This window comes from Quercus robur, chromosome 6 (assembly GCF_932294415.1).
Source record: "Quercus robur chromosome 6, dhQueRobu3.1, whole genome shotgun sequence".
In the NCBI taxonomy this organism is placed as follows: Eukaryota; Viridiplantae; Streptophyta; class Magnoliopsida; order Fagales; family Fagaceae; genus Quercus; species Quercus robur.
The window spans coordinates 18,322,588-18,348,726 of NC_065539.1; the positions used below are offsets into that span (position 1 = coordinate 18,322,588).

At 31.9% G+C, this 26,139-nt stretch overlaps 3 protein-coding genes and 1 long non-coding RNA gene across 12 annotated transcripts; 1 reads left to right on the forward strand and 3 right to left on the reverse strand.

Moving 5' to 3' along the window:
• Window positions 1-466, forward strand: LOC126689662 (uncharacterized). Its single transcript, XM_050384879.1, has 2 exons — window positions 1-276; window positions 380-466. The coding sequence occupies exons 1-2, from the start codon at window positions 49-51 to the stop codon at window positions 458-460; spliced, it is 309 nt and encodes a 102-aa protein (XP_050240836.1). The 5' UTR covers window positions 1-48; the 3' UTR covers window positions 461-466.
• A 5,518-nt stretch (window positions 467-5,984) lies between these two features.
• On the reverse strand, window positions 5,985-9,438 carry LOC126733080 (S-adenosyl-L-methionine:benzoic acid/salicylic acid carboxyl methyltransferase 2-like). Of its 5 annotated transcripts, none has more exons than XM_050436213.1 (5): window positions 9,413-9,438; window positions 9,281-9,354; window positions 8,306-8,713; window positions 7,428-7,682; window positions 5,985-6,550 (listed from the first exon to the last, which is right to left on the reverse strand). In XM_050436213.1, coding segments are annotated over exons 1-5 (1,098 nt in total). In that variant the 5' UTR covers window positions 9,414-9,438; the 3' UTR covers window positions 5,985-6,190. The 5 variants fall into 5 exon arrangements, with proteins under 5 accessions (XP_050292170.1, XP_050292168.1, XP_050292169.1 ...); XM_050436211.1 differs by having other exon boundaries at window positions 9,403-9,433; XM_050436212.1 differs by having other exon boundaries at window positions 9,393-9,431.
• Window positions 9,439-14,779: 5,341 nt separating this feature from the next.
• LOC126733082 (F-box protein At3g07870-like) lies at window positions 14,780-19,932 on the reverse strand. Of its 5 annotated transcripts, none has more exons than XM_050436216.1 (5): window positions 19,816-19,932; window positions 19,324-19,429; window positions 18,969-19,100; window positions 16,385-17,941; window positions 14,780-15,041 (listed from the first exon to the last, which is right to left on the reverse strand). In XM_050436216.1, exons 4-5 carry the CDS (start codon window positions 17,740-17,742, stop codon window positions 14,927-14,929), a joined length of 1,473 nt encoding a protein of 490 aa, XP_050292173.1. In that variant the 5' UTR covers window positions 17,743-17,941; window positions 18,969-19,100; window positions 19,324-19,429; window positions 19,816-19,932; the 3' UTR covers window positions 14,780-14,926. The 5 variants fall into 5 exon arrangements, with proteins under 5 accessions (XP_050292173.1, XP_050292177.1, XP_050292172.1 ...); XM_050436220.1 differs by having other exon boundaries at window positions 19,324-19,421; window positions 19,816-19,897; XM_050436215.1 differs by lacking the exon at window positions 18,969-19,100.
• Window positions 19,933-21,147: 1,215 nt separating this feature from the next.
• LOC126689663 (uncharacterized) lies at window positions 21,148-21,867 on the reverse strand. Its single transcript, XR_007644568.1, has 2 exons — window positions 21,645-21,867; window positions 21,148-21,558 (listed from the first exon to the last, which is right to left on the reverse strand). It is a non-coding gene; the product is annotated as an uncharacterized LOC126689663 (long non-coding RNA).
• Between the last annotated feature and the right edge of the window lie 4,272 nt (window positions 21,868-26,139).

Here is a 26,139-nt window from a genome sequence, read left to right on the forward strand (position 1 = left end):
GCAAATGGAAGTATAGGATGGTCTTCCACAGATGCGTTTTCTAAGGTAATGGGTAAAGAGAAACATGGTCGTGTGCGGGGTTTAGGATTCGGGCCAACTCCTTCTAACCGAAGTGGCTCAAAAAATAGCTGTTATGGAGGGATGAGGATAACTAGTGAAGAAGAGAGGTTGAAAGATGATAAGATACGTCGCTTGACAGATAAAGTATCAACCTTAGAAGATAAGTTGGCAATGGTTATGCAGCATATTCAACTCCCTGCTAATACTGATTTACAGGTTATAAATATGTGATATATTCTTTATGCTTTACATGTTTTGTTAGGATTACTAAATTATGTTATTTTATATCTTTATATTATTGTTTTACTTCATAATTTAGGATAAAGATGTGGCTAGTGGTTCCCCTCATCAACAATCTCCATGGCATCCCTTTGCTGCAATTGATGAAATGGAAAACTGAAGTAAGTTTTATTTTATTTTATTGTATTTCTTTCTAATTGATAATTGATCAACTTTTTTATTTATTATTTTTTAATTCTTGATTTACGATTCTCACCAGAAATAAAACCACTTGATATTTTCAAATGTTATTCAATAGAAGTATTGTAAATGGCAACATGCTTTGTCTAATGGAGATACTCCGTATATTGTTTCTGATATTACAGGAAAGATGACAATATATTGGAGAAATAAAGAGGGAGCATTGGAGCAATAAAGAGGAAGCATATTTCACTGTTGTAATGATTCTTGGTGATTAATGCTTTCAAAGGAGAATATTATGGCCTTTGTTTTTATTGTCGCTTGCCTAATTAGTTTATGTTTGCTTGGGTACCAAACTATATTGTTTTTATTGTTATGTGTCTAGATTGCTATTTATTTTGGATTTTAAACAATATTATTGTCTACAATTACTTTGTCCATGTGAGTTTTTAAATTCTGAATTTGAAACAATATTTTCTTAGCTATGACGACTAACCTGACTTATTATAGGAGCAAGCTTATGTCATTTTATTTTCAAAATTTTTATTAGACTAATACATAAATAGCATTATACCTAGTCCAATAGCTTGGAATTTATGCTCTTCTCATTTCTTTAGTGCTACCTGAGTTCCCGCATGATGGGTGGGGAAACTTATTATTAGTTTTTTCCAATATTTCAATAATTTAGCCAAGAATCTTGTAACTTAATTGGTTGCCACATTTCTAACAAAGACGTCCAAGGTTCAAATCCCCCACCCCAACAATCGATGTATAAAAAAATATTATTTCAATAATTTTTCTAGTAAAAAAATTGTAATATTTAGTTATTTTATATACAAAATAGAAAGACAGTAAGAATATTGTAGTGATTTGATTATACTATATATATGTGTGTGTGTGTGTGTGTGTGTGTGTGTGTGTGTGTTTTCAAAATTGAAAATTGCATGATATAGTAGCTAATATAGACAAGCATGTTTCATGCCTACTAAAGAAAATGCAAATATCATTTAATTTAATTAATTTATTTATTTATTTATTTATTTTTACATTCTTGATTGTGTGTAACTAATTTTTTTTTTTTTTCCCTTTTTGTTGGACATTGTTTCAGTTGTTGCGAAACCAACTTAATTTGAGCAAGAATACCATATTTCAAACCAATTGTTTCTCACATATAAAAAAATTCAATTGTTTCTAGTATAAATCTTAGAAAAATGACATTAAAATTTCATTATGCTTAAAATAAATAATATAACAAAATAAACATATTTATTCTATTAGTAATCTTTCTAATCACATAGAATAAATACTAAAATGTTAGTTCTCTCTCTCCCCCCCCCCCCCCCCCCCTCTCACACACACACACACACATATATATTACATGTCACTAAAATGAGTTAGGAAATTATGGTCTTCTCAATAGGTGTTTGACACCACACTAAAAGCATAAAAGCCTCTTATTTTATTTGCTTTTCCCAAAGCCACGTGACTCACCTTGGTTCTTATCTCTTGCTTATTTTGCTCTTTCAATTACTTTTTTTTTTTAGTCAATTGCTTAGATGGGCAAGTGTCAACTTCTAGTGGCATGGAGTTTAATTTACTCTATTTAACTAATTACATGGGTCATAAATAGAAATTTAGCTATTCTTAAAATGTATTATCAAATTCTTTAAGTCGTAAAGAACATAGAAGGTATAGGCTCTAAGATTATTATTATTATTATTATTATTATTATTATTATTATTATTATTATTATTATTATTATTATTGTTATTATTATTACAATGGTAATCCCAAAACGGTACACCAGTACGAATCGATACCGAAATATTCCGTTCCAATAACCAAACCGAAATGACCTTCGATACAATATTAACTCCCTTGGTTGGAACATGAGGGCCTTTTTTTCTAAAGAGGCAATTTCAAGAATCAACCAACCAACATATCTCACAAATGGAACTTCTTGAGAGTAGTATACTACTTTTAATGTTTCAAGGAAGTATTTTAGTGTCAAAGAAATACCATAAAATCCTTTTAGAAGCAACACCAACCAATTGCAATCTTTAATAAAATATCACACAAAACAGTATTCAAGAGGTTAGTAGGAACTATGATTCAATTGCAAGCTTACAACTGGACCCTAAAATATAGTAAAGGTATTATCTGTTTTTTTTATTTCAAACAAAAGATATCAGTGCGATTGGCCTTTTTTTAAGGAAAGTCATTTCCACATGCAGGGAAAATTGCAAAGTTTAAGAAGCAGGTAACTATAATCAACGTTTCTTGGACTCCTCAAAATCAACCAAACAATGCATAACAACTTGACTCATAGCAGCTGATACCAAATCCAAAAACTCATGTTTAATTTAAATTTTAATGAATTTAGATATCCTCTACCTCAAGACAGTCAAATTCTACCATTGGATTGATGTGACAGTGATCCTTCCTGCAAATTCAAAGCTCCTTATAATACAAGTTCAAACAATAAAGGAATGAGATGTGGCATATGGCATACAAGTTCAGATAATTTTAACAAGTGGTTTAAAACTTTAATCAAGAGAACACAAAATACCAAAAAATTCCAGCCAAATACCACAAAAAGTTAGTCCCATAAATCCCTATGAAACATACCCTATAACCACAAATCAGTACTTTGCCCAACTTCAGACATCTTTACCAGAAAAAATGGGCCATATAATGGATCAATTAGAAGGAAAACATAAAATAATAAAAAAGTAGCAGGATCTATGAAAACACAACTAGGACAAACATAAACTAACTTCAAGCAATTAAATAGAATAACTGTTCGCTTATCAAATATGCATGCAAAAAGCCATGTCTCATCCCATTTTATTGTTTGGAGAAGGTGCAAATTGGTCATGGTTTCTACACTGGGACAGATGAAAGTCACTGAAAGTAAGAAATAGAAGAGAAACAACTGCATAGAATAAAGAAGGGATCATTTACAAGAATAACACCATCTACAATCTGCAGCTTGCACAACTTGGTAAAAGTAATCCTTAGTGTCTCAATTGCCTACACAAAACAAACTTTTAATATATTAAAATTAAATTAACAACAGGCAGAAAATCCTAAGAGTGAATGTTGTATAAACCTGTGGAGCAACTTTGGCACTCTTGCACAAGATTGCCGCACGTGCTTCTGGACTGAACAACGACAAGAATAGAGCCAAAACAAAAGAAATAGATGAGAGTGTAGGGATTTATCATATTAAAATAATTTGCAAAGACTGAGTTAGGAAGGACTTGTATCCATAATGGGAAAGAAAAAGAGAAAACTGCATCACATAATCCAAAGCATGGGTGTATGGCCTCATAAAATTAAATATGAAACTATTTTGTTTATAAGGCAGGACCATTAAACAACAAAAACATTACCTCATTTAGCAAAAATAGCTCTTTGCCCACCTCAAATTGAGAATCAAAATGGAGAACTATGCTAGTAACTTCTAATGCTTATAAGGATACTCAGCTCATTTTACAAATGACTATATTATTAGTAGCAAAAGGATATATTCAGCAGCCTCACAAGCAATTATTACAGATGACACTTTCTGAATCTAGGTACATTTTTGTATGGCATTAATCCATCGTAATTAATTTTAATGTTAAGGTAAAGGTATGCATCATGAAAACTTGGAAGTCATCATTTAAATGTCAAATTGCCCATATTTGCAATCAAAATTTTAACTTAGATGGAAGGTCTTATTATTGTTACCCACATACTCAAATGGTGAATTTTCCAGCACTACATGAAGTTTTACAAGTTTATAATGCATCAATATGATGCATTGACACCATGCATGCCATAACTACACCGAGTTAATACTTTCAAGTCAGACATAAACATCTTATCAAAAAGAAAAAGAAAAATGCAAGCTTTGTATTCATTGGAACAGAACAATAACAAATATAAGGGAAAAATAGATTACCAATTCCAAGCCACATAACTTGAAAAAGAATTTATAAAATTCATAAGATCTAGTAGATTTTATAAACAAAATGAGTGTAAAAATCTCTGCAATGTAAAGAAGTTGAACAAAGCATTGAATTGCAATGACCTAAACCAAGCAAAAATTAAATTGATACTATTGATAAACCAATGCTCGTTTCCACAAGAAACCTAAAATTAACAAACACAGCAACACAAAAACACCTCATAGATCCAACCCATACTTAAATTGATATTATTGAAATACTACACCATTAACAGTTACCAACTCCTTTTTAAGCATTTCTTCAATATAATATGTTCAAACCTCATACATCCAACCCGTACTTCAAATTCCAAAGGACAAGTATGTAATTCCATTTCCAAAGTATCCAAACCCTAGCCCCAAATTATATTATTGGCGAGGAAGAGAAATATCAAAGGAGAGAATGAGAGAGAAAAAACAATAGAGAATACCAAAATTCCTTTGCAAAGTTCTACTAGGTAATTTCCAAATTCAATTTTTTTTTTTCTCGGGAAACAAATAGAGAGAGAGTTGTAATCGAACAAAGGGGCAGAGGAGAGGGCTTTGACTATCAACGACTAGTTGTCGTCAAAGATAGGATCGCCGACCACCGTGCCTTAAACTATCGTCAGAGATGAGATGAGCTCCCAAAAAGAGAGAGAGAGAGAGAGAGAGTTTTCTAAGAGTAATCTCATTTAGTTTGGAGGATGGTTGAACAAAATGAAAATGGGTTTTCAAAGAGAGTAAGCAAAGACTTTATTTGAAAATTGGTTTTCTGAATTCTGACTTTGTGAGAGAGAGAAAGAGACTTTATTCCGAGGGTTAAAACATTTGGATATCTTTTATTAAGAGTTGTGTTAGAATTCCGTTGAATAATGTAAAATTTTGGAGGCAACAATTACGCGGGATTTTAGTGTTTTAGTTTATTTCAAGGGTTTTAATGACCATTGTAACAAGATTAGTCATGTGCCAGTTTTTAACATTTGTTTCAACTATTTTCACTGAACCCTTGGAAAAAGTGGGTTGAAACAAGTCATGTTTTTTGTAGTGATATTAGGTTCATAACCTCAAAGCTTTTTGAATTGAGTTGTCATCAAGGGGTTTGGAAATGCCGTAGTAGGTCTACCTATAGCAGCGGTTTCGCAAACTGCCGCTATAGGACTCCTATAGCAGTAGTTTAGAAAGTGCTAGTTTTAAATTGCCGTAATAGGTCAACCTATACCAGCGGTTTCTGAAAGCGCTGCTATAGGATGGCCTATGACGACGGTTTTTAAAAGTGCTGGGGAAAAAACGTTGGGGAAAAAACGCTGGTGCAAGACGAGTCTTTTGTAGTGGGGGTTTAGAATCTTTGATTTGATTATCTCAATTTTTTATTGTCCTTTGGCCTCAAAATCCCAAGGAACTGGCCATTGGTAACATTGTTAATAACCTTGTGTTTGTGTGTGTCACAAGTTTCCCATTGGTGGGTTTTGAACTTTCTTCAGGTCAAATTGCTAAAGAGGAGGAGAAATTGTAAGCATTACAGGTCACAAAGAACAATCCAAGCCAATTTTCATATACGTAATCTGAGTACATAAAAAAGCACTAGCAGATAATACACCGCATCCCTTAGTACTGGAATTTGAAAAGCAAGATACATGATCTTGACTTACCACAATATTATTAGACAACAACACTATTTAAGTCGTTGGAACGAGGAAATGACATTATTCAATCAACCATATATAAATATCTTGATCATCCTCTTTTTGTCATAGAAATAGTCACATTGATAAATTGAGTCTTCTCTTTAGAAATGTGATCAGAAATAATTTCCTTGTACCTACGGAAGACCTCATCAATTATTGCATCTCCAAAGTGACTAACAAGTAAGGGTTCAGCCACTGCTCTCATGCACTTTGCAACATTGTATCCATCATCACGAAACGCATCAGATGGGTTGAATTCATTGTCATAAACGTTCCAATTGACTTCAGAAACCTCAAGGCGATCAATGGTGAAGTATCCTCCTTTTGAAATTTCGAATTTCACTTCTAACGGGGATGGTGTGTATTGAGGAATGTTGAATGAATCCATTTTATCTTCTTCTATGAGTCCCTGGAATATACATCCTATACTTTAGCACAATAAACTTTACGCAAAGTTGGGAAGAGTTTTTCTTTCTTGTATGAAAGTTTGTTTTATTTATAATATATCAAAATATTAGAAAAAGAAGAAGAAACAGAAAAAATCGTTATCAATAGACAAAAGATTCATTGCTCAGTAATCTTGCCTAACCCATTATAGTGAAAAGATGTGTCCAATTTTAATCTTCCACTATTTAAGGAGGGAAAAAACAAAAATAAAAAACCGAAAGATCAGTTTATTTTAGTTGTCAGTAGCCTTATATTCCAAATTCTCAATGGTACGTACTTCGTTCTCCTGTAAAAAATAGAGAAGAAAAAAAAAAAAAAAAAAAAAAAACCTTTTCTCCCACGGTTACATGCAAAAAAATCAATCGCTTGTTAGAACATGGCCAAGAACCTCCAGTTGGTCCACAACAACATATTTACCTTTGCTTTTGAAAATTGCATTAACTAATTCGAAAATAAATAAATAAAATGTTGATATGGCAATAATACATTTATTATAAATTTATGATGGGCAATTATCTTAAACACACAAGATATCATATACATAATAAAAATAGATAAATAATGTTCCTAGATTAATTACTACGTTAATTAATTTAATTATACATCGAATTTTTTTTATAAAAAAAATAGAAGAAATTGATTCTTTTTGGTCAATTAGTAGAAGAATCTAATTTTGTTATTAACTTTTCATCAATTCAACAAAATTCAGAATAGCTTCTAAACTGTTAGTAAATACTTAATAATGAGTCTGCTAATCATAATTAAGTGAAACTGTGAAACCAATAGGAAACTTTCCATCATTTAGTACCCAGAGTTGAATTTGTAGTAGCGCAAGTTACCTCAGAGACCATGTCATTGAGTGCCATAGCCAAAAGCTCCCAAATGTAACAACATTCTTTGCTAGATGGGTCTTCACTTCTTCTCCCCAAAAATGTTAATGCCATTTTCCCTCCTGCTACCAACTCCTCTGCACGACACTTCAAAAACATCGAAAAATCTATTTGAAATTGCTCATAGTAGGCCTTAAGTACACTTGGTGGACTTGTACATGCCATGTAAATGTTCCCTTTATTATTCTCCAGCCCTTGCGGAACCTAATGCACGATAACATTAACATTCATTAATGCTTATTTTAATGCGATGCCAATAGAGTGTCAATGTGTGAACTACATCAATTTGTCATTGCATATCTTGAATAGTGACCTTAAAACAGACACTTTCACTTCAATAACTCAAATTGAGTTATTGAAGTGAAAGTTGCAAGTCATTACCAATTGCATTTGCATATATATATATATATATATATAATATGAGGACCTTGTTGACTGAGCAATTCTAAATGGCCTCATATTATTCCCTTCCTCTTGCAGTTTGGGACGCTTGGAAGATGGATGTTGGTCTTTACTCGTTTTAATGAAAGTTTCCTTATTGTATTTGTATATTCTTGTGTTTATTCTATAATTAAGATCAACGGAATGCAAAGGTTATTCTTTGAGTGGTTGAAAATATAAATTACACTATTCATATATAACCACTTACTTCACAATGCTTAAAATTCAAAACATGAAATGTGAATTTCTTTTGTAATGTATTGTATTATTAGGGAAGGTCTAAAATAAGATGGATTGTTACAACTTTGATTTTATTATAAACCCATATCACCTAATTTTAGATATAATTAATCATTTTAGACTTCTCTGTTTTAAGAATAAGTTACCTGAGACAACCATTGGAGACCATACGAAGAATGGACAAAATGCAGACTCTTGCTAGGAAAAAGCCTGCCATAGAAGGAACCAGGAGTTCCTGATAACAAACATGGACCAGCACCATGCCCCAGTTGATAACTCATTTCTTTCTGGAAGCTTGGCAACAGTGACTTGAAAATGGTATTAAAATCATTTCCGGGAAGGTCGTTCAAAAACACTTGATATTCAGGTGATTCATGGCCTAGCTTTTGGCGAAGCTTGTCCACTACCTTGATAATTTCAGAAACCACAAATAAAGTATTTGGTCCTGAAGAACAACCCAAGTCTGCAATGGCTAGGTTTCTTGGCAAGGTGCTGCAGTAGAGATTAGTTATAGCTTCCTCTCTGATGGGTTTGGTCATGGATATTACTTTTTGCTGCCCAAAGTCCAAAACAAAGAGTAGTTTGAATGAGTTGTGATCTATATTTTGCACATATACTGTGCAGATAAAATAACTCATTACCTTCAGTGATTTTAACTATAAAATATAAACATGGTGCAATTGCAATTTAACAATAAAGATAGAGATGAATTGTGGACAAATTATGTATACGTATTACTCCTTGTTACCTCTAAATAACATTATTCCTTTGTATTTTTCCCCTTACGCACAAGTGAACAAAAAGCACGTATAAAACTATATATTTTACAGCGTGACTGTAAGAATATATGTAAACAAAATAACATGCGTTAAAATCATATTCTATTAATTATAGCTTGAAATACATCAAAACTATTCTACGTGTTATTGTTTATGGGATGTATAATGCAATTTTTTTTTTGGGTATAACAGAATGTGGCACACAAAAATACCCATTTTGCAAGGCATTAGCCTGGCTTGAGCAATCAATGAAGTTGGAGAATCATCTAGCTACCACCTGTATGTAGTTTGTAATATATTAGTGGAGGACTGGGTTGCTACTTGCTAATTAATTAAGTTTACCTGAACCAGGGAGTTGTTGGCATAACTTGTTTCTCCAATTCCTCCATTCATGTGGAGCACTTGAACAACTTCCATCTCTCTCTCTCTCTCTCTCTCTCTCTCTCTCTCTCTCTCTCTCTCTCTCTCTCTCTCTCTCTCTCTCTCTTGTATAGCTGGGTGAATGTGAGTTTGAGCTGAATGTGTTGAGGGAGAGGAACCCAATTTATAGCCATGGGTACCTCCTTGAACAGTGGTCATGGTTGTCCATAAAAAATAAAATAGTGGCCATGATTATTTTGGTGTCATGGGGTTAATAATGGACATAACATGACTGAAAATTGGGTAGTATGTGCTTGGCCACAAATCGTGGAATCTATGGCCTGATACAAAATGTCTACGACAATGACCTTTGCCAATCATCTTTGCATAAATAATAGTAATAAATGAAAAAACTTGAAAAAAAGAGAATCAATCTTTACCTAGCATGTGTCCAAACGCTTTGGTTGGTAAATATCCTTAGAAACTCTACTACGTTTCACACCTCCCACAAGTCGTTTTCCATTTTTAGGTAAGTTCATTTTATTTCCTTTATTTGGAATAATTGTTATCTGGGTCATTATTTTATTTCAATCATCCAAGTCTGTAGTTATTGATGATGTGATGAAATAAGATCATCTACATTTCATTTCAAATGAAAAGAATTCCCGATCTAATAATATATAGAACATCTTGTCATTTAAAATTTTAAATAACATGATATTGGATGTATCTTTTAATTATAATATTTAATATGAATTATAAAATTAATCAATATCATTCCTACAATTTTTTTTTTCCTTCAAATATATGGTTCTAAGAAAATAAAATAAACTATTTTTCAAAGAAAAAAGCCATACAACCTTAACTTTGAAAATCATGCCATCCCTACTTTATGAACCATCGACCGGTAACTATCCCAATTTTTCTATGAATAAAAATCATTTATCTTACTTTTTATTATTTATTTTATACTCTACCAATCAATCACGTCAATTCATCTAAGCGTTATCTTCGATCTTTTTTGTTTTTCCTTCAAAGAAAATTAAATTATACTACTATTTAGAAAATATTTCGCCTCACATCTTTTCAAAAAAAGATGGATATTAGTTTTTCTTCTTAAACAGAAACCTTTCTGTGTCTTTTTTTTCTTTTACTTTTTTCTTTTTGGCTAAGCTTTTGTGGCTATATATTTTTATGAATGTGGGTGTTTAGAATTTTTATTTTTTTCGAGCGCGCGGTTGATTATTCTAATAAATATATAGAAAATAATTTCTTAAGGGTAACCCTGTGACTATTTAAAAGAAAGATATTGGAAGTAAAAGTAAAACATTGGAAGGCGATTTCGTTATGACAAATACAAACCTACCTCATATCCATGAGGTCATCACAATGACGCTGGCTGCCTGCCTTTATAGTGTTTTTCATATAGTATAGTACTTATATAGTACAATTTGATTCACAAAAAACTAACGTGTGTTAGTTGAGTAGAGTGTTCACCAACCACAGTTCTGTCCGTTTCGAATGTACTAGCAGTAGAAGCAAACATATATAACATTGACATAAAATACTTGTCACATGGTAATCTTAGTGATATGTCTACATGACTAGGTTCAACGTATTCTCCCATTCCCATCAACAACAAAAAACATAACGTATTCAATTCAGTCACCTCTTGCTTTTAATAATGACCGTATACAAACGTGTAAGTGTTTGTGCTTGTGCTGGCATTTTTTGTGTGGGTTCCATGCAATATTTACGGGACCCGCAAATATAGATTTCAATAAATTTTTCTTTAAAACTGAGTCTCACAATACTATTCACATATTTAAAAATTATTTTGCTTGTGTCAAAAAAAAAAAAAAAATTTATTTTGCTATAGTGTTTTCAGTTTTCAACAATAATCGGTATCCAAACATGTGATTTTTAAAATTTGTTCAATTTTATAATTTTTGTACTTAGAATTTTTTTTTTTTTAATGAATAAGATTAATTATATAAATAGGGAACAAGGAATAGGTCCAAGACTCCAAACCATCTCATTTTTATGGAGAAAAGACCCAAAAACAGGAAGAGAAGAGCCCGTCCTAGTTACAAAATACTAATTTGTACTCTATATAATGTCAAATGTTTCAATTTTGGTCCATACAATTAATCTTAAGGCTGATGTGTTATTTGATTGGGTATTTACCCCCCCCCCCCCCCCCCAAAGAGAGAGAGAGAGAGTGAGAGAGAGAAATAAGTGATCTAAAAATTATACGTGAGCAACTATAATGTAAAATAAAAGTGTTATGTGACCACAATCAATAGACTTAAGAATCTTGTAACTCAATGATATTGTTTGTTCTCTTTTAAGAGGAGAACCAAAGTTGAAAACTCTCCCCGCCCCCCATTGCTATAGCTATCGATCAACTACTCAATGTAGCACTTTTAATTCTACTTGAAATGCTTGCACACTATTCAATTTACCCAATCAAATGATATATCCATGTTCAGATGAGCATATGAATTAATTAGGACCATTTTATATAATTTAAAGAACAAATTGCTACTTTGAAGCTCGAAGGAAATTGAAAAGTTCAGCAAATTTCAAAGACCAAAGATTATCTCTGCAAATTTGGAGAGAGAGGTGCACGTGATGTAAATCACCAGCATATTTCTTTTTCCTTTTTTGGGTAGAAAGGGCGAATTTATTCAAATATTAAAGAGCAAATACACCAAGTATATTCATTAAACACCTATAGGTGGTGTCTAGTTACAAAATGAACCATAGGGCATTCTCTAGGAGTACATATATGCAAAGGGTCCTAAGTATATCTACATAGAACAAAAGATGGACAATAGAAATAGATCTCTTTTTGCAAGCCCGTTTGCAACGCTATTTGCCTCACGGTATATATGACTGAGACAAATTATTCACTCTCTACTCATGAGGATTTTGCAATCACAAATTAAAAGAGTCAAGCTGGAACTATGTCCCCAGAAGAAGTTAAGCAAGTTATCACTAAAGTGGAATCAACCTTTACATTTAAAAATTTTATACCCATGTCCCATGCAGTAAGAGCTATATTATTTGTTGTTACACCTATATGACAGGAGAAGCCGGTAATCCATCTCCCTTAGGAATCTATAATATCTAGCATGTTTTTGTCCTTTTGCTTGTGTATTGTAGGATGAGGTTTTTTATGTGTTTAAAGTGTGGTCAAGATTAGTCAAAAAAATAATGTGGGTCGAGAAGAGAACAAAAATGTGGTAGATAAAAAATATTCTTTCTAGTTGCGAGAGCCAATTTTATATATAAATAAAGGGATTTTATATGATGGGATGTAAATCCCATCGTATTTAACAATTTTTTCATCATTTGTAAATTCTACGTATGGTGATGCATGGATTAGAGAGTAATTTCCAATATATAGAGTATTTTTAATGAAGCACTAAATTTTATAGGTAAATACTATTTATGAAGGGATTTTTTTGGCACCTCATCTTGATCTGAGAAGAGTGATGATTTTATTTTTCCTTTTAACAAAGAAAAAGTTTGATCAATAATACAATAATGCATATTAGTATATTACAATTCTATGCAAAACTTTCTCACAAGGGTTCACGACAATTAAGAAATAATAAAAGTACGTATTCATCACAAAAGAGATCGCCTTTGTAATTGGAATATGGACTTTTTAACAAAGCGTGTTTGCAATACCACACCAAACGCGCAGTTTGGATTTTAGGTAGGAAAGCTTTTTGTTCACATATATTTCTGGTATCCAATTTTATTCTATATTTATTCGTATTTTTAGAATAAATTTTGAAACCGACAAAGGAATGTTAGATTTTGAATCATCCCCTTGCAAGTCAGGTTGATTCAAGGTTTCCTTTGTTGACCTGGTTCTCAGCTAGATTCTGGTGATATATGTGCCTATGTTGAGGAAGTACCTCATGTACGGAAATTCTAGCCTTTTACCCCTATTTTTCAAAATATTTGGCAATATACCACTGTTTCCAAACTATTTAGGTCTGTGCCCCTGTTTTGAAACTCGATTTTATTAAAATCGAGTTTCAATCAAAAAACTCGATTGGTAGAAAATCGAGTATAGGGCGATGAAACTTAAAAATAAAAATAAAAAATAAATAAATTGCATGGAACTCAAGTTCATGGAGCTCGAGTTCCATAAAAGCGCCACTATAGGTATTAAAAACGCCACTATAAATCTCCATGAAACGCAGCTATAGGTAAAATTTTTTAAAAAGAATCTTGCATGGAACTAATTTTTTTTTTTTTTTTAGTTTGATTAGCCAAAACCTATAGCTGCATTCAAGAACACTTATAGTGGCGTTTTAAATGGAATTCGAGTCAAGTTCTATGCAATTTTTTTTTTTTTTAATTTTAAGTTTGATTAGCCCAAAACCTATAGCTGCGTTCAAATCGTGCTATAATGGCATTTTAAAGGGAACTCGAGCTTCATGAACTCAAGTTCCATGCAAGTTTTTTTTTTTAACTCGATTTTAAACCAATCGAGTCCTTCATTGAAACTCGATTTTAAGGAAATCGAATTTCAAAACAGGAGCACGGACCTAAATAGTTTGGAAACAGGGACATATTGCCAAATATTTTGAAAAATAGGGGTAAAAAGCTAGAATTCCCCCTCATGTACTCCATGGAACAAGTCTCTCACGAGAATGCGAGTCCCATATTTTCATAGAATCCACATCATTGTGAGACGCCTGCTCCAAACAAGAGATAATGTTCACTGTTAATCCGGGTTAACTTGTGTGGAAAACACATCATCCCCCAAATTATTGGACTACCGTAAATTAGGACAATTGTCAGCTGACATAGTAAAGCATCCAAACCTCCAAGGCCTCAAATGCATCTCAAAATAAAAGACATTTGTTTATATAAGCAGAAAATTCCTTTTTCTGCCATTTAGATTTTGTTGTTGCAACCTAAACGTACAATGTTCCACTTAAAAGCCACATGCTTTTATTTTCTTTTTATGAATAGTTAGCGAACTCTGGAACCATATGTATCCAAAACTAAAATGTTTGTTTTAATACCTTCATCACCTATGGAAGTGAGCTAGCATAAGTATGACTTACAATGGTCACTTTAGATTAGAAATCACAGAAAGATTAAATAATAAAGGGGAAATATGCAGATTGTACCCTCTATGTTTGACAAAAATTCATTTCAGTCCTCTTAACTTTACTTTTTTCAAATGAGTCATCTAAGTTTCATGTTCATTCAATTAAGGTCTCTCGATCAAATTTCATTATATGTTGCAGTTAAGTGTCCAAAACTCAATTGAACGAATGCAAATTTAGATGACTAAAATAAATTTTAGTTAAACTTAGAGGGTGCACTTTGCATTTTTGCCTAATAAATAAAAGTACACTTGTCAAATAGCCCTCATCTATCCTTTCCTAGCAATCATCTATCCTTTCCTTCCATACACTTGAAAAGCAAAAGCTATACGCCAGCTAATATATGAACTTAGGAAGATAAAACAACTAGCCAACCTAAGTGCCAGTATCTGTACAAACTTCTAAAGCATGTTCAACATTCGCAAAAAGATTCTTCAAATTATAGAACATCAGCTCAAAAGCTCATCATCTAAAACACATATTTTACCTATTCTTCACCACTATCTCCCCAAAAGAAAGGTAATTGTGATTCATTTCTTGGCTCGCCTTGTTCCACTAGATAAAGAGTTTCAGGACCTCCCAAAAATCCATGATCAGAGCAACTGGGTGAACAGACAACACAATGTTAGTAAAACAGACACTGAAATAATGGCAATTCAATCTTCTAGCTATCAAAACAATTTCATGACAACTTCACTCCAGTCAAACATTATTCGCTTGAATGCCACCAGAACTGTTTGCTTCATCAAGCTCAGACTTGGTGGAAATATATGGCATGTTAGCAGAAGTATTGAATTATCTTTCATTTTGTAAAGATGATGCTAATTGCAATCTATTGATAGTATATCATTGTAGCAATAGCATGTAAAAATCTTTATGAAAATTGTTTTACAATTAACAGATTTCAAGGTGCTTTTCAAAACTTGATTAAATATTATTCCTATTTGATATGCATCCAAAAATCTTATGGTGCAAGCTAGCCAACAGTTTATGAAGCCAGAGTATAAAGTCCAGTAGTCATCTAGCAACATATAAACTAGTATTGAGGCAGTGGCCATATACTTCCATAATAAATACAAAAGTGTAAACATTACAAGCACCAGGACAATAAAAATTAAAAATTAGTTTAGATATCTAGAAGATAGGAGAACAGGATAAGATGAAAATAATAGATCAGATTGTAACATGCTATCTTTGGATAGTAACTTTTAAAACATTATAACAAAGATTTAAAAAAAAAAAAAGTGATGCCAGGAAAGTTAAACATGAGTAGCAATTTATCCTTACGAAAGAATGGAGTCATTAACATCAATCTAAAAAATTGACAATACACCATATCACATGCAGTTTAATTTGAGCAAGTGGAAAATTAAATTAAGACCAACCTCGACAAAGGAAAACCTCTATCAATGCCAGAATAAATTTAAGAAAATGAAACATTTCAGTTGGTGTGTACTTCCATTTTTGAATTCCAACACTATTCGAACTTCTATTTGATTTGCTTGTAATTGTTTTAGGAACTTTGTGTTCATCATCGTGAACATATAGATATGGTACTTTTTTCACCTTCAATAAAACTTCTATTACTTATCCAAAAAAAAGGAGAATTTCCAAAAACATGGCAATTTATGTTAAGTCCTGCCACAAATCATCTAATGAACTAACTAACAATGAATAATAAACGCGAACTATCTACAGTAAAAAAATAAGAGATTTTTTGTAAATAAAAAAATGCTGAACCCCAAATACAATGGCAGTACACTTGAGCAATAATGTAGAAGCAACAAAGATTTTATCATAGAAAAACTACTCCAATCTAAAAAAACAATATGCTTAATAGTTTGAGAAAATATATTTAGCACCAAATCAGCTACAGAACACCATCCAAGAAAAAATTATACATGATAATGTTAAAGTAGTTTGATTAAACTCATAACTATAGTACCTTCCTTTGACATTTTGCACATTCAGATGATCTCCTCCAACAGCATCCTTAAGAGGGATGAAACTTGGTACATGGGTAATTGCTTCAAAGACTGATTGAACTCCATGAATCACAAGAAATCTAAAATGTCTTTCTATGGGATTATATACATATAATTCCCTCTTGCCATATATCATTAATAAATCTCCATTCTCCAGTAGCATTATTGGTCGATATGGGCCACCAAAATGCGTGCTTATAACGTACTCTTTAGTCCAAGATGTTGGATCACCATACTCCTTCATCATCCATATATCCATATGATCCACAAAAGTGCAGTCACATACAGAAAGACAATCTCCTAACACTCCCATATTCAAATGGTGCAAATTCTCTTTTTCTTTGTGTTTCTCTCCAAAGTGAGGAGGCAGCGGGAACTCATTGAACCTCTCATCCTCAAAGTCAAAACCCACAATAAAAATCGAACCCTTCTCATTATCACTTACTCTTAACCAATGAATAACCCCATTTAGATATGTTGCAAACAACGATAAATCAAGGTCAAATGGAGCGGGTCCAATGCTCCTCCATGAGGCTGTGCCTAATGTATAAACCTCAGTCATCCTTTGAAAAATGTTCTCAAGACGAAACACCAATCTTACAACCTTGAATTTGTTACTTTTTCGACAATGACCAAACCCTGGAACCACAGAACCCCACAATGAATTGTCATCTACAGATTTTGGGACAGTTATAAATTCGCCTGTAATCGGATTGCATACAATATGAGGATTGTTAAGCATGGGCTTGCTTAAAAGAAGTATCCCATTACATGAATTTACAATAGAAAAATCATGGTCCATAAAACTACTACTGCTACCACTACCTTCAGTATCAGAATGTGCAAGTGGGAGATAAAGTTTGGTATTGAGCTGAGTCTGTTGGTGATGGTTTGGGTGAAAAGGAGGAGGGGTATTGAGAATGGAATGAGTATCAACCCAATGAAGGGTTGTGGTTACATGAGAGAGGCTATTGGAGCGGAGAAAGAGCTCAAGGGGTTGTTGAGGTCTTGAGAGGTAGAAATAGGTGAAAAGAGGGTCTGAGATTAAACAGCGCCAAGTAGTACATACACATCTAGACACCAAGATTGAGTTGAGAGGTAGCCTTGACAAAATGTCGATGAGTGTGTGGCCTGGAAGGTCCATTATGGTTGTGCATGGTGTTGAAGATGATGGTGGCTTTTTGGTGATTTGGGAAATGGGTGGGGTTGGGGTTGGGGTTGATTCTCTTCTTCTTGTTCTTCTTATTCTCCTTCTCTTTGTGGATTTTCTGATTCTCCTCGAGTGGTGACTGGTGAAATATTGGAAGAAAAATTTCATCTTGTGGATGTGGAAATGGAACACACAGATTTGGTGGGTCAAGTGAAATTAACACCGTAATTGAGGTGAGGTTAGGAGGATGGAGGAGGTCCACGTGAAACGTGAATGGCCAGAGATTGGAAGGAAAACATCCTCTCTGTTTGAAATGGACAAAACAGAGAAGATTCAGCTAAACAATGCCTCACTTCAGCTGCAAAACCTGAAGACACATGTACAGAAACATGAGACATATTAGATGAATAAGATATTCAAGTTGCTCTTGAACGACTATTGTCAAATATATATTATATTTGGTCAGTAGAGCACTCAAATGCTCTCTCTCTAAATCTCACTCTTCCATTAACTTGGGAATAATCTATATATTTAAATATAAATCAGCATCTAAGGGCTAATACAATTTTGTCAATTATTTGTAAACTCACTAAGAGACCAATCTCTTTAAAATACCATTCACTTGACTTAGTTATTCAGGAAAATAAAGTGTTGTTAACAGAACTATGAGGTCTAAAAATACCAAATTATCGGATGTAAGCTGCCATTTTAGAGTCAGTCCTTCAAGCAAGGAAATGAGATGACCAATGGCAACTAAAACCAAGAGAGGCACAAACCATGAGGTTGGCTTAGACTAATGCAAGAGTGAGTGCATGCTCCAAAATGGGAATGAAAAGAATATTTTGCAACATGATTTCACCCAAAAAAATTACACCCAAGTCAAACTAAGCACATGACAATTGAACAAAAGATTAATGATCCTGTGTTGGCAAGATTGAAGAAAGGTCTTCATCAATTTCAAAAAAATTTCAACATTGGAATCCTACGTTGGATGTTTTTTGTCCTAGTTTAAAATGAATCCACAAAACTTCAAGCCTGATTGAATTATGTTGGTCTTTTTAGTGAAATTTGAATTTGTGAATATAGGTTGATTCCTTACTAATATCTTAATTAATTTGAAGTTTGATTGGATTGGTCATGATTTCAACTATTTGCTTCCTTACTTTTTCTATATGTAAAAAATGACAAACCTTGTTATGTGTGGCATATATTGCAGCTATAACATTGTGTTTTAACAAGAATAAGACATAACTTATCTCCTAGTTGCTCAAGTAGATCTTACTCATTATATGTTAAGATCCATAATCTTGTATTGCTATGATGTAACTTAATAGAAATTTAAGCTATATGTTAAGCTCAACAACAAAGTGGAGGTTCTAATACAATCTGTGGACCTGTGGACCCAAATGTGAAACTGGGGTTACTTGCATGACTTGACATCAAAGCTTTGCCTGTCTCGGGCCAAACTCCTCCACAAGCGCTAGCAGACCTGCACGCTGAGCTTTTGGGTCTTCCAAAATACCTACCTATTGAATATTTATAATTGCCTAATTATATATTACAATCTGATTACAACCTCTTCAGTAGAACTGAGCTAAAAACAGTCATAACCCTAAAAATTCTACAAATTCTTCACTCATCCTATCCTAGTCCACTTAAAGCTGGTAGCAAATTTAACTAATGGGTGTGGAGCGGAGGGGATAGTAAAATATGCTCCCACTTTAAATAGGCATAGACACAGAAACTTACCCCCAAGAGAATGAACTTCTGATGGAATCAATGATTTGAGAACTTCTACTTCTAAGAACCCATCCAACAGAAGCAGAGGCCTCACTGAAACACCATATCTACAGTTCTGGTTAAATATCAATCAGTCAACAAATTGCGTCAATTGTTTTACATATTCAATTAGTACTTGACTGACAAACACAATACAAAACCAAACTTGTGAATTTATAAGCCATATGCATGCAAACCCACATCCCAGTGTCCAAGCCAAAGCCAAAGCCAAAGCCACATTTTTCAGTTTGGCTCAGGCATTTTGTCGAACACTTTGAGGGTAATGGGGTTGGCCTTTCATCTCATCTCATCTCATGCAATGTAAGTTTATAAGAGAGGGTACTGATTTCCACTCTTTATTTAAAAAACGTATCTTGAAAAAAAAAACAAATCAAAACAGAGAGAATCTAAAAATTACTACAAGACTAGAGAGAGATCATGGAGATTGAGATTGAGATAGACCTGGTGAGGCCAACGATTTGGGGTTGTTCTGCGTCTGGGTCCTGAAGGTTTCAGATGGTTAATGGCTTTCTAGTTCCTAGTATCAATTGGCCTCTTCTCGGTTTAATAAAAATATTATATGAAAAATTCAAAAATATATTTTTTAATAATATAATTAGAATTGAGAAATACCAATATAAAAAAAAAATTTGAAATAAGATATATTCTAAAAATAAAATAACTAAATTACACAGTGTGGGGAGATTGTTTTAGATTATTATAAGATAAACTAACATGTAACTCCATATAAATGCGAATGCATTTAAAATTAAACAAAATTTTTATTATAAAAATATAAATAATTAGTTAAATTAATTTTTTTAAAGCATTTAACACATGCATTCTGCATACATATATATACATTTAAAATTAAACACAATTTTTAATCATAAAATATAGATAATTAGTCAAATTATTTTTTAAAGTAAATGTAATTAGTCATATATTAAAATTCTTACCTAAATTTAATACTACTTATGGTCATTTTTTTCTAATTTTTAATAAAATAAAACGTGTGGTGATTTTTATTTTATTTATTTATTAAGAAACATGTGGTGATTTGTATTGAGTATATGTGATTGTTTTTAAAAAAAAAAAAATATAGCTCATTAATATTAGATTCTTAGTATTTTGCACTAATTAACTCAGTTAACACAAAGATTAAAAAACTTAAGTAGACACATGGCACAATCTTAAGTGGATAATTATAGTGTTGTTCTCACATAAATTTAGACACATGACGCAAAATTGGATTATAATTTCAAATTCTTTTTTTTTATATACAAGATAGAATTTTTGTTCTAACCTAATCTAAGTGTATATGTGTGTGAAGCCTCCTCTTAGAGACTTGAACTTCAGCCCTTACCCCCCACACCCCCCACAAACATTTATACTTGTGAAGAATTCTAATTCAAATTTCACTAAGTTTTCCTTATTAATATATATAGATAACTTATAAATTTGAATTTTTTTTTAGTTATATGATTATATTTTTTATGGTTTATTATATTGGACTCCTTGTTTTATACACTAAATTAACTAATTTGGCACAAAAATTTAAAATTTTAGATTAGATGGAACACGTGACGCAAAATTAAACTCTAATTGAAATTCAATTTTTTCACTAAATTAACTCACTTAGCACAAAATTCTTAAATTTATATTAGATGATACATATGGCGCAAAATTAGACTCTAATTGAATTCCAATTTGAAATTTAATTAAATTTTCTTTCTACTTTACCTATTATTATTATTATTTTATTTTTTTATTTATTTTTTTTTTTTTGCGTTAAAAAGGATTTTATTGCAAACACTAAGGGAACAGTACAGAGATGAGAAAAAGATACGAACTACAGACACTTCAAACTATATAATACATATCAAGACTTAACATACACTACCACAGACACATCACTGAAACAAGACAAACACAACAACAGAGAAGGACCTAACACACACACACACACAGGGACTTCCGATAGCCAGATTTCAGCTTCCTTGGTATATACAACCCACTGAGCGAGGCGAGGTGAATCCCAGTGAGTCCCAAAAATAGCATTGCATCAAAAACGCAAGACAGGTGTGATAGAAAATTTCACGCTCAGATTGCTCTGCTCCTTTCTTTGCCAACAGGTCAGCACACCCATTAGCTTCCCTCCAAATGTGATCAGTTTTGACCACCCAAGGTCGCTCCAGGAGAGACCTGCAATCAAGGATTAAGTTAGAATATTCCAGAGGAAATAGGGAGCTCAGGTTTGTTATCCAATTGTGTGCCAATTTGGAATCCACCTGAAGGTTGATATATTTGTATCCATTACTCCAAGCAAATTTTAAACCTTCTCGAATAGCCCACAGCTCTGCCATCATACTATGGGTGACACCTATGTTAATTGAGAATCCTCCTATCCAATTCCCCTAGTGATCTCTTATAATTCCGCCTGCTCCAGCATGGCCCGTATTGCCTTTTGCACTACCGTCAGTATTAAGAGTAAGGAAGGGGAAAGGAGTTGGTTTCTCCGAGTTCCAACGGGTAAGGCAGCTTTGTATGTGGTGAATTTTAGAGAAAAATAGTGAGGTGAAATTTTGGGATTCCATGACATGTGTGTTGTGGGAATTCCAGCAGCAGTCTACTGTAGGCCTAAAGGTAACATGAGTCAACCACATAGGTTGAAAAATAAAAATATGATGTGGTTTTTGAGTGTTCCAACCCTCTGTGGAAACACTAATCGGGTGATGGTCAGAGTGCATCCTACGGAGAGTAAGCCCATGGGCCCGTGGAAAAAGGAGTTGCCACTATAATGAAGCTATTGTTAAATTTTTTGAAATTTTTTTTTATAATTAAGTTCTATTTTTCTTTTTCTTTTTTGAAAAATGAACATCAAAACTTTTATTTCATCGATGAACTAAATCAACTCTAACAAATACATCAATATCTGATGGAAACATTCAGGTCCTAAAATCATGGTACATATTTGTTTTACTAGCAAGAGCATCAGCAACATTATTTCCTTGAAAAACGAAATACGAGGAAAACAAATACTCTTTGTTTGCTTTGCTAACAATACTGCACCTTAACTTTTGATTAGAGTAGTTTTAAATATATACTAGTTATAGGCCGTGCGTTGCACGGTTTTATGAAAAAACTTATAAAATATACGTATAAATAATTATATGTTTTAATAATTATTATAACAAAATAAGTACTAATTTGTTAGTGACTTGAAGTATTGTTAAAAATAATATCAATGATTAAAAAATGTTAGAAGTATTTTTTTCCTTTGGAAATTCTTTGATACTTATTTGTACACTATGTTTTTAGAGTATCCTTGTTCTTCTTTGTCATTGTTCTTTATTAAAATCTTTAGACATAGTATTATAAAAATTGGCCACTTATCATAATTTTTGCTTCCTGTACGTTGCACGATTTTATACATAAATTCATATAATACAAAATTTATTTGAGAAACAAAAAGAAAATGAATAGTTTGAATTGTAAGAGAGACACTACGTGTAAATGAAAAACAAAATTGCGGAGCTCTACATATAGATTACACACCTTTCTTAGAATGCTTGGAATCTTTTATGACAAACCTGGAAAACAAAATAAAGAAAAAAATTAAATTGAGTTAAAAAAAAAAAATTGAACCATATAGATTGTAAAATTGCATGAGTCTATGACCATTTAATACCAGGCTTTAAAATAAATTTTTTTTCTATAAAAAGCTATCATTTCCACTTTGATTTTACTACTTTAGTCAAATAAGTTCCATAATCACAAGGAAAAAAAAACCTATTTTATAATGATGGTCCAAAAATTTGCAATTTAAAACCAAAAATATAAAAAGATAAATGAAGAATTTGTTGGGAATAGAAAAATTATACTAATAATTAGCAAAAAAAAAATCATAATTAATGTTGCAAATGGATACATAATTCTACGCACACTTTACATCAATAAATGTTGATATTCAAAATAAAAATAAAAATAAAAAGGGAACAACATGAATAAATCATACTTGACAAAATTTATTTCATTTTGTTGATAAATTATATAAAATAAATCCTATTAACTTAGTTTTAGTGTATTTAAATGATCTAGAAAAATAATGAAGCATATACTTTTGAGCCTAATCATATCTAGCAAAATAATAAAGCATTCAAAATATTGAAAGGCAATTTAAGTTCATATATGCTTGCATAAGATATGTACCTGTCCATAGTAGCAATGGAAGCCTCATCTTTGAGATGAAGAATCAATGTAATGCTAATAAAAAATAAAAATAAAAAGAGAGAGAGAGAACATGGCTGGTATATTTTTTTATATATAAATGATGCAAAAATTCATATCTAGTTAAACATCTAGATGATGAAAGACAACTTGCAAAAATGACAAATTTAACAAAAAGAAAAACATGGCTAGGTTCTTAGTTGCACTGACAAAAAAACAAAATGTATCACAAATAATCAACAAATACTAAGCACTAAATCCAACACTACTTTCACTCATCATCTTCATCATCATCGGCTACGGAGTTAAAAGCATTCAATCTCTCAATCAATTTGGCCTTCCTTTCCTCGTATGAAACATCCTTCAAGTCGAACCTCTTGTATTCCTTTGCAGGCTGTTTCTTAGACTTCTTATTCTGATAGATTTTTTTTTTTTTTGGTTAAAAATGTCATCAACGTAGAAATTATCAAATTAATGGAGATATATACTGTTTTTTGGCATAGATAAATATTATCAAATTAATGAAGATATATACTATTTCTTGGGATAGACTTATATTAAACACCTCTTGAAGAATTTGGATTTTGCTTATCCCTTAATAATCAAGTTTTGTAACTTGATATTCTGATAAAATAATAATAATTAATAAAATTTAAGTTGCAACTTGAGGAAAATAGAAACAACAAAAACGTCGGATGAGATTTAAATTTAGAAAATTTTTAAAATAGACTTTTAATTAGAGTAGAATTAAAATTTTGAAAATTTAGATGATAAATATTATCTAAATTAAATTTTTGTATGTTAAATATTATCCCTTAGTTTAAGAAATATATCCTAACAAATAAAAAAATAATGTTAATCTAATTTTACTTAATGATAAGAATAAATAAGAGCTCTGGTAGTATACTATTCCTTTTTAGTTCTTTAAAAATCTAAAAATTTAATAAAAATTCTGTAATTTGGTGAAACCACGTGGCGCATTCACGGCGTCTAAGCCTAACTTTTATTATATATAATATGATATAAAAATATAGTTTCTCTACCCTTTCAGTCAAAAAAAGAAGAAATATAGTTTCACTAAAAGTATACTATATTAATAATTTAAAGCAAAAATATCTTTCAGTCTTTTTACTACTTTTTGATAATTTGATAGTTTCAACTTTCAACAATGTGGATAGAAAATTAGTAACATGAACCTTTTCATTGAAAACACCAGTGGGTTCCAGTCAGCTCAACTGGTAAAGTCTCTAATGGTTGTATAAGAGATCTAGGGTTTAATCCTTGTCTACACCAAAAACTGATTGGTGTCTTGGTCTGGTGATAAAAGAGTTACCATCAAGAGCGGACACCATAGGTTGAAACTCTCTCTCAAAAAAAAAAAAAAAAAAAAAAAAAAAAAAAAAAAAAAAACACCTAAATACTCTTGAGTCTTGGCTCCTCTTGGTCTCTCTTAGTTTAGGTTTGCAGTTATTTTGGACTCTCATATTCTAAAATTGTCAATTTACATCATCCAATTTAAGAGTACATCTAATAAATTAAGGGTCAAGTTAACGGGTGTCTTTAAGACAATTCTTAATAAATCATATCAGAAAAGTTTTGATATTACTTTTATAAGAAATATAAAAAATTGTCAATAAAATTAATTGCTTTATTATTTTTCCATAAAATCTTTTTAAAAATAATTCTTAAACCAATACTTTTAGGACATTCTTTAACATTTTCCATAAATTAATAATATACCCTTTCCATCCATATTTGTTTAAAATTTTCTGCTAACTTCACTATTTTATTACCATAAACAAAATAACAAAAGCATAAAATTAAATGGACTAGAAAAGCATAATAAATTGTATTAACGGGAATTTGGACGAATGTTTAATCTTTAATATGCTTCGTAGTTCATATTGGGAAGGCCCTAAATGATTTGGAAACTTAATTCAAGTGCAAATCCTTTTCTTTCTTTTTTTTTAATCAGAAGTGCAAAACGAAAGGCAGAAAAGTCTTAGCCATACATTGATGATGTGGGCGGCGAATATTTTGCAAGAAAAAGTAACTATTTTTTTTTCTCAATCTTCTGTTTTTGAGAACAATTTTCTATTTTCAAACTCAAAAACTTATTTGGTAATCTAAAATAAGTAGAAAACAAAAATAGTTTTCATTCTCAAAATACAAAGGAAATTGAAAACAGGCTTTTACCTATTTTCTATTCACAGTTCTTAAAAAACAAGGAGAAAATAATCTGGAAATCACAATTAATGAACCAGCGCCCTAGTTCGAACCCCACTAGCAACAAAACACGAAATTTCAACAATTTTTTCCCTCTTTTTCTCTGTAACATGATGGGCTGTTTCTCTGCACTCCACTACGTGGAACTTGACGATCTTAGAGAAAAGGACTACCTTTGTTCTTGTCGGCATCAATAGGTTTCAAGGGGCTTCAATTTAATGCTGGTGGCATCAAATTGTAAACTTCTTTTTCTCTCTCACATGATGGGCTGTTTCTCTGCACTCCACTACGTGGAACTTGACGATCTTAGAGGAAAGGACCACCTTTGTT

Coding starts and splice junctions, on each gene's coding strand:
- LOC126689662 (XM_050384879.1), top strand. CDS start 49: ATGGGTAAAGAGAAACATGGTCGTGTGCGGGGTTTAGGATTCGGGCCA. Junction 277..379: donor CTGCTAATACTGATTTACAG/GTTATAAATATG, acceptor TTCATAATTTAG/GATAAAGATGTGGCTAGTGG.
- LOC126733080 (XM_050436213.1), bottom strand. Junction 8,714..9,280: donor CCAACAACTCCCTGGTTCAG/GTAAACTTAATT, acceptor GACTTTGGGCAG/CAAAAAGTAATATCCATGAC. Junction 6,551..7,427: donor TCAATGACATGGTCTCTGAG/GTAACTTGCGCT, acceptor TGTATATTCCAG/GGACTCATAGAAGAAGATAA.
- LOC126733082 (XM_050436215.1), bottom strand. CDS start 17,742: ATGAAATTTTTCTTCCAATATTTCACCAGTCACCACTCGAGGAGAATC. Junction 15,042..16,384: donor GTGCAAAATGTCAAAGGAAG/GTACTATAGTTA, acceptor CTGTTCACCCAG/TTGCTCTGATCATGGATTTT.